Here is a 22325-nt window from a genome sequence, read left to right on the forward strand (position 1 = left end):
GTGTGTGTGTGTGTGTGTGTGTGTGTGGGCACAGGGTCGTGCCTCATTGATTTGGCTAAACGTGATAACGGGGGTGTGTGTGTGTGTGTGTGTGTGTGTGTGTGTGTGTGTGTGTGTGTGTGTGTATTTTATCTATAGGAGTGCAGTAATGACTGCTGCAACGCCAACAACTGCAGTCTGAAGGCAGAGGCTCAGTGCGCCCACGGGGTGTGTTGCGAGGGCTGTAAGGTATGAAACACACACACACGAGGGCTGTAAGATATGAAACACACACACACACACACACGAGGGCAATAACCTCTACTTCTCCTTTCTGATCAATAACATATACATCTCCTGTCTGATCAATAACCTCTCCGACTCTCTGATCAATATCCTCTACTTCACCTCTCTGATCAATAACCTCTACTTCTCCTGTCTGATCAATAACCTCTACTTCTCCTGTCGGATCAGTAAACTCTCTGATCAATAACCTCTACCTGACCTCTCTGATCAATAACCTCTACCTGACCTCTCTGATCAATAACCTCAACTTCTCCGGTCTGATCAATAACCTCTACTTCTCCTCTCTGATCAATAACCTCTACTTCTCCTCTCTGATCAATAACCTCTACTTCTCCTGTCTGATCAATAACCTCTACTTCTCCTGTCTGATCAATAACCTCTACTTCTCCTCTCTGATCAATAACCTCTACTTCTCCTGTCGGATCAGTAAACTCTCTGATCAATAACCTCTACTTCACCTCTCTGATCAATAACCTCCACGACTCTCTGATCAATAACCTCTACTTCTCCTGTCTGATCAATAACCTCTACTTCTCCTCTCTGATCAATATCCTCTACTTCACCTCTCTGATCAATAACCTGTACTTCTCCTCTCTGATCAATATCCTCTACTTCACCTCTCTGATCAATATCCTCTACTTCTCCTGTCTGATCAATAACCTCTACGACTCTCTGATCAATAACCTCTACGACTCTCTGATCAATAACCTCTTCTTCTCCTCTCTGATCAATATCCTCTATTTCTCCTGTCTGATCAATAACCTCTACGACTCTCTGATCAATAACCTCTACTTCTCCTGTCTGATCAATAACCTCTACGACTCTCTGATCAATAACCTCTACTTCTCCTCTCTGATCAATAACCTCTACTTCTCCTGTCTGATCAATAACCTCTACTTCTCCTGTCTGATCAATAATCTCTACTTCTCCTGTCTGATCAATAACCTCTACTTCTCCTCTCTGATCAATAACCTTTACTTCTCCTGTCTGATCAATAACCTCTCTGATGAATAACCACTACTTCTCCTCTCTGATCAATAACCTATACTTCTCCTGTCTGATCAATAACCTCTACTTCTCCTGTCTGATCAATAATCTCTACTTCTCCTGTCTGATCAATAACCTCTCTGCTGAATAACCACTACTTCTCCTCTCTGATCAATAACCTCTACTTCTCCTGTCTGATCAATACCACCTCCGTCTGATCGAACCCTACCCCCTCTGACTCCTCACCCCTGTCTGATCAATAACCTCTCTGATCAATAACCTCTACTTCACCTGTCTGATCAATAACCTCTACATCACCTCTGTGATCAACAACTTTTACTACACCTCTCTGATCAATAACCTCTACCTCTCCTGTCTGATCAGTAACCTCTCTGATCAATAACCTCTACTTCACCTCTCTGATCAATAACCTCTACTTCTCCTCTCTGATAAATAACCACTTCTCCTGTCTGATCAATAACCTCTACGACTCTCTGATCAATAACCTCCACGACTCTCTGATCAATATCCTCTTCTTCTCCTGTCTGATCAATAACCTCTACGTCTCCTCTCTGATCAATAAAGTCTACTTATCCTGTCTGATCAATAACCTCTCTCATCAATAACCTCTACTTCTCCTGTCTGATCAATTACCTCTCTGATCAATAACCTCTACTTCACCGCTCTGATCAAAAACCTCTACATCACCTCTCTGATCAATAACTTCTACTTCACCTCTCTGATCAATAACCTCTACTTCTCCTTTCTGATCAAGAACCTGTACTTCTCCTCTCCGATCAATAACCTCTACTTCTACTGTCTGATCAATAACTTCTACTTCTCCTCTCTGATCAATAACCTCTACTTCTCCTGTCTGATCAATAACTTCTACTTCTCCTCTCTGATCAATAACCTCTACTTCTCCTGTCTGATCAATAACCTCTCTGATGAATAACCACTACTTCTCCTCTCTGATCAATAACCTCTACTTCTCCTGTCTGATCAATAACCTCTACTTCTCCTGTCTGATCAATAATCTCTACTTCTCCTGTCTGATCAGTAACCTCTACTTCTCCTCTCTGATCAATAACCTCTACTTCTCCTCTCTGATCAATAACCTCTCTGATCAATAACCTCTACTTCACCTGTCTGATCAATAACCTCTACATCACCTCTGTGATCAACAACTTTTACTACACCTCTCTGATCAATAACCTCTACCTCTCCTGTCTGATCAGTAACCTCTCTGATCAATAACCTCTACTTCACCTCTCTGATCAATAACCTCTACTTCTCCTCTCTGATCAATAACCTCTCTGATCAATAACCTCTACTTCACCTGTCTGATCAATAACCTCTACATCACCTCTGTGATCAACAACTTTTACTACACCTCTCTGATCAATAACCTCTACCTCTCCTGTCTGATCAGTAACCTCTCTGATCAATAACCTCTACTTCACCTCTCTGATCAATAACCTCTACATCACCTCTCTGATCAATAACCTCTACTTCACCTCTCTGATCAATAACCTCTACTTCACCTCTCTGATCAATAACCTCTACTTCTCCTCTCTGATCAATAACCTCTACTTCTCCTCTCTGATCAATAACCTCTACTTCACCTCTCTGATCAATAACCTCTACTTCTCCTCTCTGATCAATAATCTCCACTTCTCCGGTCTGATCAATAACCTCTACGACTCTCTGATCAATAACCTCCACGACTCTCTGATCAATAACCTCTACCTCTCCTGTCTGATCAATAACCTCTATGACTCTCTGATCAATATCCTCTTCTTCTCCTGTCTGATCAATAACCTCTACTTCTCCTCTCTGATCAATAAACTCTACTTATCCTGTCTGATCAATAACCTCTCTCATCAATAACCTCTACTTCTCCTGTCTGATCAATTACCTCTCTGATCAATAACCTCTACTTCACCGCTCTGATCAAAAACCTCTACATCACCTCTCTAATCAATAACTTCTACTTCACCTCTCTGATCAATAACCTCTACTTCTCCTTTCTGATCAAGAACCTGTACTTCTCCTCTCCGATCAATAACCTCTACTTCTCCTGTCTGATCAATAACCTCTACTTCTACTGTCTGATCAATAACCTCTACTTCTCCTGTCTGATCAATAACCTCTACGACTCTCTGATCAATAACCTCTACTTCTCCTGTCTGATCAATAACCTCTACGACTCTCTGATCAATAACCTCTACTTCACCTCTCTGATCAATAACCTCTACTTCTCCTCTCTGATCAATAACCTCTCTGATCAATAACCTCTACTTCTCCTGTCTGATCAATAACCTCTCTGATCAATAACCTCTACTTCACCGCTCTGATCAATAACCTCTACATCACCTCTCTAATCAATAACTTCTACTTCTCCTGTCTGATCAATAACCTCTACTTCTCCTCTCTGATCAATAACCTCTCTGATCAATAACCTCTACTTCTCCTGTCTGATCAATAACCTCTACATCACCTCTCTAATCAATAACTTCTACTTCACCTGTCTGATCAATAACCTCTACATCACCTCTTTGATCAATAACCTCTACTTCTCCTGTCTGATCAGTAACCTCTCTGATCAATAACCTCTACTTCTCCTCTCTGATCAATAACCTCTACTTCACCTCTCTGATCAATAACCTCTACTTCACCTCTCCGATCAATAACCTCTACTTCTCCTCTCTGATCAATAATCTCCACTTCTCCTGTCTGATCAATAACCTCTACGACTCTCTGATCAATAAGCTTTACTTCTTCAGTCTGATCAGTAACCTCTCTGATCAATAACTTCTACTTCTCCTCTGATCAATAATCTCTACTTCTCCTCTCTGATCAATAACCTCTACGACTCTCTGATCAATATCCTCTACTTCACCTCTCTGATCAATAACCTGTACTTCTCCTGTCTAATCAATAACCTCTACTTCTACTGTCTGATCAATAACCTCTACTTCTCCTGTCTGATCAATAACCTCTACGATTCTCTGATCAATAACCTCTACTTCTCCTGTCTGATCAATAATCTCTACGACTCTCTGATCAATAACCTCTACTTCACCTCTCTGATCAATAACCTCTACTTCTCCTCTCTGATCAATAACCTCTCTGATCAAAAACCTCTACTTCTCCTGTCTGATCAATAACCTCTCTGATCAATAACCTCTACTTCACCGCTCTGATCAATAATCTCCACTTCTCCTGTCTGATCAATAACCTCTACGACTCTCTGATCAATAAGCTTTACTTCTTCAGTCTGATCAGTAACCTCTCTGATCAATAACTTCTACTTCTCCTCTGATCAATAATCTCTACTTCTCCTCTCTGATCAATAACCTCTACGACTCTCTGATCAATATCCTCTACTTCACCTCTCTGATCAATAACCTGTACTTCTCCTGTCTAATCAATAACCTCTACTTCTACTGTCTGATCAATAACCTCTACTTCTCCTGTCTGATCAATAACCTCTACGATTCTCTGATCAATAACCTCTACTTCTCCTGTCTGATCAATAATCTCTACGACTCTCTGATCAATAACCTCTACTTCACCTCTCTGATCAATAACCTCTACTTCTCCTCTCTGATCAATAACCTCTCTGATCAAAAACCTCTACTTCTCCTGTCTGATCAATAACCTCTCTGATCAATAACCTCTACTTCACCGCTCTGATCAATAATCTCCACTTCTCCTGTCTGATCAATAACCTCTACGACTCTCTGATCAATAACCTCTACTTCTCCTCTCTGATAAATAACCACTTCTCCTGAAAGATCAATAACCTCTACGACTCTCTGATCAATAACCTCCACGACTCTCTGATCAATAACCTCTACCTCTCCTGTCTGATCAATAACCTCTATGACTCTCTGATCAATATCCTCTTCTTCTCCTGTCTGATCAATAACCTCTACTTCTCCTCTCTGATCAATAAACTCTACTTATCCTGTCTGATCAATAACCTCTCTCATCAATAACCTCTACTTCTCCTGTCTGATCAATTACCTCTCTGATCAATAACCTCTACTTCACCGCTCTGATCAAAAACCTCTACATCACCTCTCTAATCAATAACTTCTACTTCACCTCTCTGATCAATAACCTCTACTTCTCCTTTCTGATCAAGAACCTGTACTTCTCCTCTCCGATCAATAACCTCTACTTCTCCTGTCTGATCAATAACCTCTACTTCTACTGTCTGATCAATAACCTCTACTTCTCCTGTCTGATCAATAACCTCTACGACTCTCTGATCAATAACCTCTACTTCTCCTGTCTGATCAATAACCTCTACGACTCTCTGATCAATAACCTCTACTTCACCTCTCTGATCAATAACCTCTACTTCTCCTCTCTGATCAATAACCTCTCTGATCAATAACCTCTACTTCTCCTGTCTGATCAATAACCTCTCTGATCAATAACCTCTACTTCACCGCTCTGATCAATAACCTCTACATCACCTCTCTAATCAATAACTTCTACTTCTCCTGTCTGATCAATAACCTCTACTTCTCCTCTCTGATCAATAACCTCTCTGATCAATAACCTCTACTTCTCCTGTCTGATCAATAACCTCTACATCACCTCTCTAATCAATAACTTCTACTTCACCTGTCTGATCAATAACCTCTACATCACCTCTTTGATCAATAACCTCTACTTCTCCTGTCTGATCAGTAACCTCTCTGATCAATAACCTCTACTTCTCCTCTCTGATCAATAACCTCTACTTCACCTCTCTGATCAATAACCTCTACTTCACCTCTCCGATCAATAACCTCTACTTCTCCTCTCTGATCAATAATCTCCACTTCTCCTGTCTGATCAATAACCTCTACGACTCTCTGATCAATAAGCTTTACTTCTTCAGTCTGATCAGTAACCTCTCTGATCAATAACTTCTACTTCTCCTCTGATCAATAATCTCTACTTCTCCTCTCTGATCAATAACCTCTACGACTCTCTGATCAATATCCTCTACTTCACCTCTCTGATCAATAACCTGTACTTCTCCTGTCTAATCAATAACCTCTACTTCTCCTGTCTGATCAATAACCTCTACGATTCTCTGATCAATAACCTCTACTTCTCCTGTCTGATCAATAACCTCTACGACTCTCTGATCAATAACCTCTACTTCACCTCTCTGATCAATAACCTCTACTTCTCCTCTCTGATCAATAACCTCTCTGATCAAAAACCTCTACTTCTCCTGTCTGATCAATAACCTCTCTGATCAATAACCTCTACTTCACCGCTCTGATCAATAACCTCTACTTCTCCTCTCTGATCAATAACCTCTACATCACGTCTCTAATCAATAACTTCTACTTCTCCTGTCTGATCAATAACCTCTACTTCTCCTCTCTGATCAATAACCTCTCTGATCAATAACCTCTACTTCTCCTGTCTGATCAATAACCTCTACATCACCTCTCTAATCAATAACTTCTACTTCACCTGTCTGATCAATAACCTCTACATCACCTCTTTGATCAATAACCTCTACTTCTCATGTCTGATCAGTAACCTCTCTGATCAATAACCTCTACTTCTCCTCTCTGATCAATAACCTCTACTTCTCCTCTCTGATCAATAACCTCTACTTCACCTCTCCGATCAGTAAGCTCTACTTCTCCTCTCTGATCAATAATCTCCACTTCTCCTGTCTGATCAATAACCTCCACGACTCTCTGATCAATAACCTCTACTTCTCCTGTCTGATCAATATCCTCTACTTCTCCTGTCTGATCAATAACCTCTACTTCACCTCTCTGATCAATAACCTCTACGTCATCTCTCCGATCAATAACCTCTACTTCTCCTCTCTGATCAATAATCTCCACATCTCCTGTCTGATCAATAACCTCTACGACTCTCTGATCAATAACCTTTACTTCTTCAGTCTGATCAGTAACCTCTCTGATCAATAACCTCTACTTCTCCTCTGATCAATAATCTCTACTTCTCCTGTCTGATCAATAACCTCTACGACTCTCTGATCAATATCCTCTACTTCTCCGGTCTGATCAATAACCTCTACTTCTCCTCTCTGATCAATAATCTCCACTTCTCCTGACTGATCAATAACCTCCACGACTCTCTGATCAATAACCTCTACTTCTCCTGTCTGATCAATATCCTCTACTTCTCCTGTCTCATCAATAACCTCTACGACTCTCTGATCAATATCCTCTACTTCACCTCTCTGATCAATAACCTGTACTTCTCCTGTCGGATCAGTAAACTCTGATCAATAACCTCTACCTGACCTCTCTGATCAATAACCTCTACTTCTCCGGTCTGATCAATAACCTCTACTTCTCCTCTCTGATCAATAACCTCCACTTCACCTCTCTGATCAATAACCTCCACGACTCTTATCAATAACCTCTACTTCTCCTGTCTGATCAATAACCTCTACTTCTCCTGTCTGATCAATAACCTCTACTTCTCCTGTCTGATCAATAACCTCTACTTCTCTTGTCTGATCAATAACCTCTCTGATAAATATCCTCTACTTCTCCTCTCTGATCAATAACCTCTACTTCTCCTGTCTGATCAATAACCTCTACTTCTCTTGTCTGATCAATAACCTCTCTGATAAATATCCTCTACTTCTCCTCTCTGATCAATAACCTCTACTTCACCTCTCTGATCAATAACCTCTACTTCTCCTCTCTGATCAATAACCTCTCTGATCAATAACCTCTACTTCTCCTGTCTGATCAATAACCTCTCTGATCAATAACCTCTACTTCACCGCTCTGATCAATAACCTCTACATCACCTCTCTAATCAATAACTTCTACTTCTCCTGTCTGATCAATAACCTCTACTTCTCCTCTCTGATCAATAACCTCTCTGATCAATAACCTCTACTTCTCCTGTCTGATCAATAACCTCTACATCACCTCTCTAATCAATAACTTCTACTTCACCTGTCTGATCAATAACCTCTACATCACCTCTTTGATCAATAACCTCTACTTCTCCTGTCTGATCAGTAACCTCTCTGATCAATAACCTCTACTTCTCCTCTCTGATCAATAACCTCTACTTCACCTCTCTGATCAATAACCTCTACTTCACCTCTCCGATCAATAACCTCTACTTCTCCTCTCTGATCAATAATCTCCACCTCTCCTGTCTGATCAATAACCTCTACGACTCTCTGATCAATAAGCTTTACTTCTTCAGTCTGATCAGTAACCTCTCTGATCAATAACTTCTACTTCTCCTCTGATCAATAATCTCTACTTCTCCTCTCTGATCAATAACCTCTACGACTCTCTGATCAATATCCTCTACTTCACCTCTCTGATCAATAACCTGTACTTCTCCTGTCTAATCAATAACCTCTACTTCTACTGTCTGATCAATAACCTCTACTTCTCCTGTCTGATCAATAACCTCTACGATTCTCTGATCAATAACCTCTACTTCTCCTGTCTGATCAATAACCTCTACGACTCTCTGATCAATAACCTCTACTTCACCTCTCTGATCAATAACCTCTACTTCTCCTCTCTGATCAATAACCTCTCTGATCAAAAACCTCTACTTCTCCTGTCTGATCAATAACCTCTCTGATCAATAACCTCTACTTCACCGCTCTGATCAATAACCTCTACTTCTCCTCTCTGATCAATAACCTCTACATCACGTCTCTAATCAATAACTTCTACTTCTCCTGTCTGATCAATAACCTCTACTTCTCCTCTCTGATCAATAACCTCTCTGATCAATAACCTCTACTTCTCCTGTCTGATCAATAACCTCTACATCACCTCTCTAATCAATAACTTCTACTTCACCTGTCTGATCAATAACCTCTACATCACCTCTTTGATCAATAACCTCTACTTCTCATGTCTGATCAGTAACCTCTCTGATCAATAACCTCTACTTCTCCTCTCTGATCAATAACCTCTACTTCTCCTCTCTGATCAATAACCTCTACTTCACCTCTCCGATCAGTAAGCTCTACTTCTCCTCTCTGATCAATAACCTCCACTTCTCCTGACTGATCAATAACCTCCACGACTCTCTGATCAATAACCTCTACTTCTCCTGTCTGATCAATATCCTCTACTTCTCCTGTCTCATCAATAACCTCTACGCACCTCTCTGATCAATATCCTCTACTTCACCTCTCTGATCAATAACCTGTACTTCTCCTGTCTGATCAATAACCTCTCTGATCAATAACCTCTACCTGACCTCTCTGATCAATAACCTGTACTTCTCCTGTCTGATCAATAACCTCTCTGATCAATAACCTCTACCTGACCTCTCTGATCAATAACCTCTACTTCACCTCTCTGATCAATAACCTGTACTTCTCCTGTCGGATCAGTAAACTCTGATCAATAACCTCTACCTGACCTCTCTGATCAATAACCTCTACTTCTCCGGTCTGATCAATAACCTCTACTTCTCCTCTCTGATCAATAACCTCCACTTCACCTCTCTGATCAATAACCTCCACGACTCTTATCAATAACCTCTACTTCTCCTGTCTGATCAATAACCTCTACTTCTCCTGTCTGATCAATAACCTCTACTTCTCCTGTCTGATCAATAACCTCTACTTCTCTTGTCTGATCAATAACCTCTCTGATAAATATCCTCTACTTCTCCTCTCTGATCAATATCCTCTACTTCTCCTGTCTGATCAATAACCTCTACTTCTCCTGTCTGAACAATAATCTCTACTTCTCCTCTCTGATCAATAACCTCTACTTCTCCTTTCTGATCAATAACCTCTACTTCTCCTGTCTGATCAATAACCTCTACTTCTCCTGTCTGATCAATAACCTCTACATCACCTCTCTAATCAATAACTTCTACTTCACCTGTCTGATCAATAACCTCTACATCACCTCTTTGATCAATAACCTCTACTTCTCATGTCTGATCAGTAACCTCTCTGATCAGTAACCTCTACTTCTCCTCTCTGATCAATAATCTCCACTTCTCCTGTCTGATCAATAACTTCCACGACTCTCTGATCAATAACCTCTACTTCTCCTGTCTGATCAATATCCTCTACTTCTCCTGTCTGATCAATAACCTCTACTTCACCTCTCTGATCAATAACCTCTACGTCATCTCTCCGATCAATAACCTCTACTTCTCCTCTCTGATCAATAATCTCCACTTCTCCTGTCTGATCAATAACCTCTACGACTCTCTGATCAATAACCTTTACTTCTTCAGTCTGATCAGTAACCTCTCTGATCAATAACCTCTACTTCTCCTCTGATCAATAATCTCTACTTCTCCTGTCTGATCAATAACCTCTACGACTCTCTGATCAATATCCTCTACTTCACCTCTCTGATCAATAACCTCTACTTCTCCTGTCGGATCAGTAAACTCTCTGATCAATAACCTCTACCTGACCTCTCTGATCAATAACCTCTACTTCTCCGGTCTGATCAATAACCTCTACTTCCCCTCTCTGATCAATAACCTCTACTTCTCCTGTCTGATCAATAACCTCCACGACTCTCTGATCAATAACCTCTACTTCTCCTGTCTGATCAATATCCTCTACTTCTCCTGTCTGATCAATAACCTCTACTTCTCCTCTGATCAATAATCTCTACTTCTCCTGTCTGATCAATAACCTCTACGACTCTCTGATCAATATCCTCTACTTCACCTCTCTGATCAATAACCTGTACTTCTCCTGTCGGATCAGTAAACTCTGATCAATAACCTCTACCTGACCTCTCTGATCAATAACCTCTACTTCTCCGGTCTGATCAATAACCTCTATGACTCTCTGATCAATAACCTCTACTTCTCCTGTCTGATCAATAACCTCTACTTCACCTCTCTGATCAATAACCTCTAATTCTCCTCTCTGATCAATATCCTCTACTTCTCCTGTCTGATCAATATCCTCTACTTCTCCTGTCTGATCAATAACCTCTACGACTCTCTGATCAATAACCTGTACTTCTCCTCTCTGATCAATAACCTCTACTTCTCCTGTCTGATCAATAACCTCTACGACTCTCTGATCAATATCCTCTACTTCTCCTGTCTGATCAATAACCTCTACTTCTCCTGTCTGATCAATAACCTCTGACTCTCTGATCAATATCCTCTACTTCTCCTGTCTGATCAATATCCTCTACTTCTCCTGTCTGATCAATATCCTCTACTTCTCCTGTCTGATCAATGACCTCTACTTCTCCTCTCTGATCAATAACCTCTACTTCTCCTGTCTGATCAATAACCTCTACTTCACCTCTCTGATCAATAACCTCTACTTCACCTCTCTGATCAATAACCTCTACTTCACCTCTGATCAATAACCTCTACTTCTCCTCTCTGATCAATAATCTCCGCTTCTCCGGTCTGATCAATAACCTCTACGACTCTCTGATCAATAACCTCTACGACTCTCTGATCAATAACCTCTGCTTCTCCTCTCTGATCAATAACCTCTGCTTCTCCTCTCTGATCAATAACCTCTACTTCTCCTGTCTGATCAATAACCTCTACGACTCTCTGATCAATAACCTCTACTTCTCCTGTCTGAATAGTAACCTCTCTGATCAATAACCTCTACTTCACCTCTCTGATCAATATGTTCTCTCATCAGTAATTATGTATTGTCTCAAGTTTCAACTTTCCTGTTTTTTGTTTCACGTAAATGAGAATAACAACTTCTTCTGTGATTATTTTAAAAGTATCGAAAAGCTTTTTATCTCCCTAGGATGATCATAACCCTTCCCTCTATTTATTTATGTGATTGAATCATTTATTTAAATCCCTCTGTAGTTTATCATGTACTGAATGGTCTTTAAAGCAAGTAAATCATACTGAATCCCCCCCTCCTCTCTCTTTGGTTTTCCCTCCTCTCCCCCAGCTGAAGCAGGCAGGTACCATGTGTCGTGGTCCTGCGGGAGCGTGCGACCTGCCTGAGTACTGCACTGGAGGCTCTCCCTACTGCCCGTCCAACGTTTACCTGTTGGATGGATCCTCCTGCCAGTATGGTCACGCCTACTGCTACAACGGCATGTGTCTGACCCACGAACAGCAGTGTCTGCAGCTGTGGGGCTACGGTAGGGATGGACGGCCTCTATATAACCATGTATACATACTGGTACGTTAAACACCAGAATAGAGAAGGCCCTCTTTCGCTGCACACATAGCATAGTAATAAAATAGGATGTTTTGCAGATGCTTTCATCCAAAGTGATTTACAGTCATGGCTGCATATGGGAGTTCCCGGGAATACGAACCCACGAGCCTGGCGTTGCAAGTGCCGTGCTCTGCCGTGCTCTGCCTGCTCTGCCGTGCTCTGCCTGCTCTGCCGTGCTCTGCCTGCTCTGCCGTGCTCTGCCGTGCTCTGCCGTGCTCTGCCTGCTCTGCCGTGCTCTGCCTGCTCTGCCGTGCTCTGCCTGCTCTGCCGTGCTCTGCCGTGCTCTGCCTGCTTTGCCGTGCTCTGCCTGCTCTGCCGTGCTCTGCCTGCTCTGCCGTGCTCTGCCTGCTCTGCCGTGCTCTGCCGTGCTCTGCCTGCTCTGCCTGCTCTGCCGTGCTCTGCCTGCTCTGCCGTGCTCTGCCGTGCTCTGCCTGCTCTGCCGTGCTCTGCCTGCTCTGCCTGCTCTGCCGTGCTCTGCCGTGCTCTGCCTGCTCTGCCGTGCTCTGCCTGCTCTGCCGTGCTCTGCCGTGCTCTGCCTGCTCTGCCGTGCTCTGCCGTGCTCTGCCTGCTCTGCCTGCTCTGCCGTGCTCTGCCGTGCTCTGCCTGCTCTGCCGTGCTCTGCCTGCTCTGCCTGCTCTGCCGTGCTCTGCCTGCTCTGCCGTGCTCTGCCGTGCTCTGCCGTGCTCTGCCTGCTCTGCCGTGCTCTGCCTGCTCTGCCGTGCTCTGCGTGCTCTGCCGTGCTCTGCCGTGCTCTGCCTGCTCTGCCGTGCTCTGCCGTGCTCTGCCTGCTCTGCCGTGCTCTGCCTGCTCTGCCTGCTCTGCCGTGCTCTGCCTGCTCTGCCTGCTCTGCCTGCTCTGCCCGTGCTCTGCCGTGCTCTGCCTGCTCTGCCGTGCTCTGCCGTGCTCTGCCTGCTCTGCCGTGCTCTGCGTGCTCTGCCGTGCTCTGCCTGCTCTGCCGTGCTCTGCCGTGCTCTGCCTGCTCTGCCGTGCTCTGCCTGCTCTGCCGTGCTCTGCGTGCTCTGCCGTGCTCTGCCGTGCTCTGCGTGCTCTGCCGTGCTCTGCCTGCTCTGCGTGTTCTGCCGTGCTCTGCCTGCTCTGCCGTGCTCTGCGTGCTCTGCCGTGCTCTGCCTGCTCTGCCGTGCTCTGCCGTGCTCTGCCAACTGAGCTACAGTGGAGCTATGGAATATATTTGAACTTGGACAGTGGTACCATCGAATCAGACACCTCAGTATTATCTCGTTAAAAGTTGGTACTCGGCTTACTAATTTCACGATGAATTACTTTGGTCGTGAAATTGGCACTTCTGCTCGTGAAATATAGTACTGCACCTGTCTTAGCCTGTAGCCTACCCACCCACTGCATTACCACACACAAACACACACAAACACGCACACACACACACACACACACACACACACACACACACACACACACACACACACACACACACACACACACACACACACACACACACACACACACTCTGCATTACCACAGGCGCGCGCACACACTGCATTACCACACACGCACACACCCATCCTATGTTCCTGTACACACAGACCTAGAGAGTACCACAGACCTAGAGAGTACCACAGACCTAACAGACCTAGAGAGTACCACAGACCTAGAGAGTACCACAGACCTAGAGAGTGTCACAGACCTAGAGAGTACCACAGACCTAAAGAGTACCACAGACCTAACAGACCTAGAGAGTACCACAGACCTAGAGAGTACCACAGACCTAGAGAGTGTCACAGACCTAGAGAGTACCACAGACCTAAAGAGTACCACAGACCTAACAGACCTAGAGAGTACCACAGACCTAGAGAGTACCACAGACCTAGAGAGTATCACAGACCTAGAGAGTGTCACAGACCTAGAGAGTACCACAGACCTAAAGAGTACCACAGACCTAACAGACCTAGAGAGTACCACAGACCTAACAGACCTAGAGAGTACCACAGACCTAAAGAGTACCACAGACCTAACAGACCTAGAGAGTACCACAGACCTAACAGACCTAGAGAGTACCACAGACCTAAAGAGTACCACAGACCTAACAGACCTAGAGAGTACCACAGACCTAACAGACCTAGAGAGTACCACAGACCTAGAGAGTACCACAGACATAACAGACCTAGAGAGTACCACAGACCTAGAGAGTACCACAGACCTAGAGAGTACCACAGACCTAGAGAGTACCACAGACCTAGAGAGTATCACAGACCTAGAGTGTACCACAGACCTAGAGAGTACCACAGACCTAGAGAGTATCACAGACCTAGAGAGTACCACAGACCTAGAGAGTATCACAGACCTAGAGTGTACCACAGACCTAGAGAGTACCACAGACCTAGAGAGTATCACAGACCTAGAGAGTACCACAGACCTAGAGAGTATCACAGACCTAGAGAGTACCACAGACCTAGAGAGTACCACAGACCTAGAGAGTACCACAGACCTAACAGACCTAGAGAGTACCACAGACCTAACAGACCTAGAGAGTACCACAGACCTAACAGACCTAGAGAGTACCACAGACCTAGAGAGTACCACAGACCTAACAGACCTAGAGAGTACCACAGACCTAACAGACCTAGATAGTACCACAGACCTAGAGAGTACCACAGACCTAGCAGACCTAGAGAGTATCACAGACCTAGAGAGTATCACAGACCTAGAGATTACCACAGAACTAGAGAGGACCACAGACCTAGAGAGTACCACAGACCTAGAGAGTACCACAGACCTAGAGAGTACCACAGACCTAGAGAGTACCACAGACCTAGAGAGTATCACAGACCTAGAGAGTACCACAGACCTAGAGAGTACCACAGACCTAGAGAGTACCACAGACCTAGAGAGTACCACAGACCTAGAGAGTACCACAGACCTAACAGACCTAGAGAGTACCACAGACCTAGAGAGTATCACAGACCTAGAGAGTATCACAGACCTAAAGAGTACCACAGACCTAGAGAGTATCACAGAACTAGAGAGTACCACAGACCTAACAGACCTAGAGAGTACCACAGACCTAGAGAGTACCACAGACCTAGAGAGTATCACAGACCTAGAGAGTACGACAGACCTAGAGAGTATCACATACCTAGAGAGTACCACAGACCTAGAGAGTACCACAGACCTAGATAGTATCACAGACCTAGAGAGTATCACAGACCTAGAGAGTATCACAGACCTAGAGAGTACCACAGACCTAGAGAGTACCACAGACCTAGAGAGTACCACAGACCTTGAGAGTACCACAGACCTAGAGAGTACCACAGACCTAGACAGTATCACAGACCTAACAGACCTAGAGAGTACCACAGACCTAACAGACCTAGAGAGTACCACAGACCTAGAGAGTACCACAGACCTAGAGAGTACCACAGACCTAGAGAGTATCACAGACCTAGAGTGTACCACAGACCTAGAGAGTACCACAGACCTAGAGAGTACCACAGACCTAGAGAGTACCACAGACCTAGAGAGTATCACAGACCTAGAGTGTACCACAGACCTAGAGAGTACCACAGACCTAGAGAGTATCACAGACCTAGAGAGTACCACAGACCTAGAGAGTATCACAGACCTAGAGTGTACCACAGACCTAGAGAGTACCACAGACCTAGAGAGTATCACAGACCTAGAGAGTACCACAGACCTAGAGAGTATCACAGACCTAGAGAGTACCACAGACCTAGAGAGTACCACAGACCTAGAGAGTACCACAGACCTAACAGACCTAGAGAGTACCACAGACCTAACAGACCTAGAGAGTACCACAGACCTAACAGACCTAGAGAGTACCACAGACCTAACAGACCTAGAGAGTACCACAGACCTAGAGAGTACCACAGACCTAACAGACCTAGAGAGTACCACAGACCTAACAGACCTAGAGAGTACCACAGACCTAACAGACCTAGAGAGTACCACAGACCTAGAGAGTACCACAGACCTAGCAGACCTAGAGAGTATCACAGACCTAGAGAGTATCACAGACCTAGAGATTACCACAGAACTAGAGAGGACCACAGAACTAGAGAGGACCACAGACCTAGAGAGTACCACAGACCTAGAGAGTACCACAGACCTAGAGAGTACCACAGACCTAGAGAGTATCACAGACCTAGAGAGTATCACAGACCTAGAGAGTATTACAGACCTAGAGAGTACCACAGACCTAGAGAGTATCACAGACCTAACAGACCTAGAGAGTACCACAGACCTAGAGAGTACCACAGACCTAGAGAGTACCACAGACCTAGAGAGTATCACAGACCTAGAGAGTACCACAGACCTAGAGAGTATCACAGACCTAACAGACCTAGAGAATACCACAGACCTAGAGAGTATCACAGACCTAGAGAGTATCACAGACCTAGAGAGTATCACAGACCTAGAGAGTACCACAGACCTAGAGAGTATCACAGACCTAACAGACCTAGAGAGTACCACAGACCTAGAGTACCACAGACCTAGAGAGTATCACAGACCTAGAGAGTACAACAGACCTAACAGACCTAGAGAGTACCACAGACCTAGAGAGTACCACAGACCTAGAGAGTACCACAGACCTAGAGAGTACCACAGACCTAGAGAGTACCACAGACCTAGAGAGTACCACAGACCTAGAGAGTACCACAGACCTAGAGAGTATCACAGAACTAACAGACCTAGAGAGTACCACAGACCTAGAGAGTACCACAGACCTAGAGAGTACCACAGACCTAGAGAGTACCACAGACCTAGAGAGTACCACAGACCTAACAGACCTAGAGAGTACCACAGACCTAACAGACCTAGAGAGTATCACAGACCTAGAGAGTACTACAGACCTAGAGAGTACCACAGACCTAGAGAGTACCACAGACCTAACAGACCTAGAGAGTATGACAGACCTAGAGAGTACTACAGACGTAGAGAGTACCACAGACCTAGAGAGTACCACAGACCTAACAGACCTAGAGAGTACCACAGACCTAGAGAGTACTACAGACCTAGAGAGTACCACAGACCTAACAGACCTAGAGAGTACCACAGACCTAGAGAGTACCACAGACCTAGAGAGTACCACAGACCTAGAGAGTATCACAGACCTAGAGAGTACCACAGACCTAGAGAGTATCACAGACCTAACAGACCTAGAGAATACCACAGACCTAGAGAGTATCACAGACCTAGAGAGTATCACAGACCTAGAGAGTATCACAGACCTAGAGAGTACCACAGACCTAGAGAGTATCACAGACCTAACAGACCTAGAGAGTACCACAGACCTAGAGTACCACAGACCTAGAGAGTATCACAGACCTAGAGAGTACCACAGACCTAACAGACCTAGAGAGTAACACAGACCTAGAGAGTACCACAGACCTAGAGAGTACCACAGACCTAGAGAGTACCACAGACCTAGAGAGTACCACAGACCTAGAGAGTACCACAGACCTAGAGAGTACCACAGACCTAGAGAGTACCACAGACCTAGAGAGTATCACAGAACTAACAGACCTAGAGAGTACCACAGACCTAGAGAGTACCACAGACCTAGAGAGTACCACAGACCTAGAGAGTACCACAGACCTAGAGAGTACCACAGACCTAGAGAGTACCACAGACCTAACAGACCTAGAGAGTACCACAGACCTAACAGACCTAGAGAGTATCACAGACCTAGAGAGTACTACAGACCTAGAGAGTACCACAGACCTAGAGAGTACCACAGACCTAACAGACCTAGAGAGTATGACAGACCTAGAGAGTACTACAGACGTAGAGAGTACCACAGACCTAGAGAGTACCACAGACCTAACAGACCTAGAGAGTACCACAGACCTAGAGAGTACTACAGACCTAGAGAGTACCACAGACCTAACAGACCTAGAGAGTACCACAGACCTAACAGACCTAGAGAGTACTACAGACATAACAGACCTAGAGAGTACCACAGACCTAGAGAGTACCACAGACATAACAGACCTAGAGAGTATCACAGACCTAGAGAGTACCACAGACCTAGAGAGTACCACAGACCTAGAGTGTATCACAGACCTAGAGAGTACCACAGACCTAGAGAGTACCACAGACCTAGAGAGTATCACAGACCTAGAGAGTACCACAGACCTAGAGAGTATCACAGACCTAGAGAGTATCACAGACCTAGAGAGTACCACAGACCTAGAGCGTACCACAGACCTAACAGACCTAGAGAGTACCACAGACCTAGAGAGTACCACAGACCTAACAGACCTAGAGAGTATCACAGACCTAGAGAGTATCACAGACCTAGAGAGTACCACAGACCTAACAGACCTAGAGAGTATCACAGACCTAGAGAGTTTCACAGACCTAGAGAGTATCACAGACCTAACAGACCTAGAGAGTACCACAGACCTAACAGACCTAGAGAGTACCACAGACCTAGAGAGTACCACAGACCTAGAGAGTACTACAGACCTAGAGAGTACCACAGACCTAGAGAGTACCACAGACCTAGAGAGTATCACAGACCTAACAGACCTAGAGAGTACCACAGACCTAGAGTACCACAGACTTAGAGAGTATCACAGACCTAAAGAGTACCACAGACCTAACAGACCTAGAGAGTACCACAGACCTAACAGACCTAGAGAGTACCACAGACCTAGAGAGTACCACAGACCTAGAGAGTACCACAGACCTAGAGAGTACCACAGACCTAAAGAGTACCACAGCCCCAGAGAATACCACAGACCTAGAGAGTATCACAGACCTAGAGAGTATCACAGACCTAGAGAGTATCACAGACCTAGAGAGTACCACAGACCTAGAGAGTATCACAGACCTAACAGACCTAGAGAGTACCACAGACCTAGAGTACCACAGACCTAGAGAGTATCACAGACCTAGAGAGTACCACAGACCTAACAGACCTAGAGAGTACCACAGACCTAGAGAGTACCACAGACCTAGAGAGTACCACAGACCTAACAGACCTAGAGAGTACCACAGACCTAACAGACCTAGAGAGTATCACAGACCTAGAGAGTACTACAGACCTAGAGAGTACCACAGACCTAGAGAGTACCACAGACCTAACAGACCTAGAGAGTATGACAGACCTAGAGAGTACTACAGACGTAGAGAGTACCACAGACCTAGAGAGTACCACAGACCTAGCAGACCTAGAGAGTATCACAGACCTAGAGAGTATCACAGACCTAGAGATTACCACAGAACTAGAGAGGACCACAGACCTAGAGAGTACCACAGACCTAGAGAGTACCACAGACCTAGAGAGTACCACAGACCTAGAGAGTATCACAGACCTAGAGAGTACCACAGACCTAGAGAGTACCACAGACCTAGAGAGTACCACAGACCTAGAGAGTACCACAGACCTAACAGACCTAGAGAGTACCACAGACCTAGAGAGTATCACAGACCTAAAGAGTACCACAGACCTAGAGAGTATCAAAGACCTAGAGAGTACCACAGACCTAACAGACCTAGAGAGTACCACAGACCTAGAGAGTACCACAGACCTAGAGAGTATCACAGACCTAGAGAGTACCACAGACCTAGAGAGTATCACATACCTAGAGAGTACCACAGACCTAGAGAGTACCACAGACCTAGATAGTATCACAGACCTAGAGAGTATCACAGACCTAGAGAGTATCACAGACCTAGAGAGTACCACAGACCTAGAGAGTACCACAGACCTAGAGAGTACCACAGACCTTGAGAGTACCACAGACCTAGAGAGTACCACAGACCTAGACAGTATCACAGACCTAACAGACCTAGAGAGTACCACAGACCTAACAGACCTAGAGAGTACCACAGACCTAGAGAGTACCACAGACCTAGAGAGTACCACAGACCTAGAGAGTATCACAGACCTAGAGTGTACCACAGACCTAGAGAGTACCACAGACCTAGAGAGTACCACAGACCTAGAGAGTATCACAGACCTAGAGTGTACCACACACCTAGAGAGTACCACAGACCTAGAGAGTATCACAGACCTAGAGAGTACCACAGACCTAGAGAGTATCACAGACCTAGAGTGTACCACAGACCTAGAGAGTACCACAGACCTAGAGAGTATCACAGACCTAGAGAGTACCACAGACCTAGAGAGTATCACAGACCTAGAGAGTACCACAGACCTAGAGAGTACCACAGACCTAGAGAGTACCACAGACCTAACAGACCTAGAGAGTACCACAGACCTAACAGACCTAGAGAGTACCACAGACCTAACAGACCTAGAGAGTACCACAGACCTAACAGACCTAGAGAGTACCACAGACCTAGAGAGTACCACAGACCTAACAGACCTAGAGAGTACCACAGACCTAACAGACCTAGAGAGTACCACAGACCTAACAGACCTAGAGAGTACCACAGACCTAGAGAGTACCACAGACCTAGCAGACCTAGAGAGTATCACAGACCTAGAGAGTATCACAGACCTAGAGATTACCACAGAACTAGAGAGGACCACAGACCTAGAGAGTATCACAGACCTAGAGAGTACCACAGACCTAGAGAGTACCACAGACCTAGAGAGTACCACAGACCTAGAGAGTATCACAGACCTAGAGAGTATCACAGACCTAGAGAGTATTACAGACCTAGAGAGTACCACAGACCTAGAGAGTATCACAGACCTAACAGACCTAGAGAGTACCACAGAACTAGAGAGTACCACAGACCTAGAGAGTACCACAGACCTAGAGAGTATCACAGACCTAGAGAGTACCACAGACCTAGAGAGTATCACAGACCTAGAGAGTATCACAGACCTAGAGAGTATCACAGACCTAGAGAGTACCACAGACCTAGAGAGTATCACAGACCTAACAGACCTAGAGAGTACCACAGACCTAGAGTACCACAGACCTAGAGAGTATCACAGACCTAGAGAGTACCACAGACCTAACAGACCTAGAGAGTACCACAGACCTAGAGAGTACCACAGACCTAGAGAGTACCACAGACCTAGAGAGTACCACAGACCTAGAGAGTACCACAGACCTAGAGAGTACCACAGACCTAGAGAGTATCACAGAACTAACAGACCTAGAGAGTACCACAGACCTAGAGAGTACCACAGACCTAGAGAGTACCACAGACCTAGAGAGTACCACAGACCTAACAGACCTAGAGAGTACCACAGACCTAACAGACCTAGAGAGTATCACAGACCTAGAGAGTACTACAGACCTAGAGAGTACCACAGACCTAGAGAGTACCACAGACCTAACAGACCTAGAGAGTATGACAGACCTAGAGAGTACTACAGACGTAGAGAGTACCACAGACCTAGAGAGTACCACAGACCTAACAGACCTAGAGAGTACCACAGACCTAGAGAGTACTACAGACCTAGAGAGTACCACAGACCTAACAGACCTAGAGAGTACCACAGACCTAACAGACCTAGAGAGTACCACAGACCTAGAGAGTACCACAGACATAACAGACCTAGAGAGTATCACAGACCTAGAGAGTACCACAGACCTAGAGAGTACCACAGACCTAGAGTGTATCACAGACCTAGAGAGTACCACAGACCTAGAGAGTACCACAGACCTAGAGAGTATCACAGACCTAGAGAGTACCACAGACCTAGAGAGTATCACAGACCTAGAGAGTATCACAGACCTAGAGAGTACCACAGACCTAGAGCGTACCACAGACCTAACAGACCTAGAGAGTACCACAGACCTAGAGAGTACCACAGACCTAACAGACCTAGAGAGTATCACAGACCTAGAGAGTATCACAGACCTAGAGAGTACCACAGACCTAACAGACCTAGAGAGTATCACAGACCTAGAGAGTTTCACAGACCTAGAGAGTA

General features: G+C 44.8%; 1 protein-coding gene across 1 annotated transcript in view; it reads left to right on the forward strand.

Moving 5' to 3' along the window:
* Positions 1 to 22325, forward strand: part of adam19a (ADAM metallopeptidase domain 19a) — a 242938-nt gene that overhangs the window by 149712 nt on the left and 70901 nt on the right. Inside the window, exons 13-14 of the mRNA XM_045721473.2 lie at positions 139 to 228; positions 12191 to 12386. Of these exons, the coding sequence (XP_045577429.2) occupies positions 139 to 228; positions 12191 to 12386 (286 nt within the window). The remainder of the gene's footprint in view (positions 1 to 138; positions 229 to 12190; positions 12387 to 22325) is intronic.

Source organism: Salmo salar, chromosome 07 (genome assembly GCF_965601325.2).
Source record: "Salmo salar chromosome 07, fSalSal1, whole genome shotgun sequence".
In the NCBI taxonomy this organism is placed as follows: Eukaryota; Metazoa; Chordata; class Actinopteri; order Salmoniformes; family Salmonidae; genus Salmo; species Salmo salar.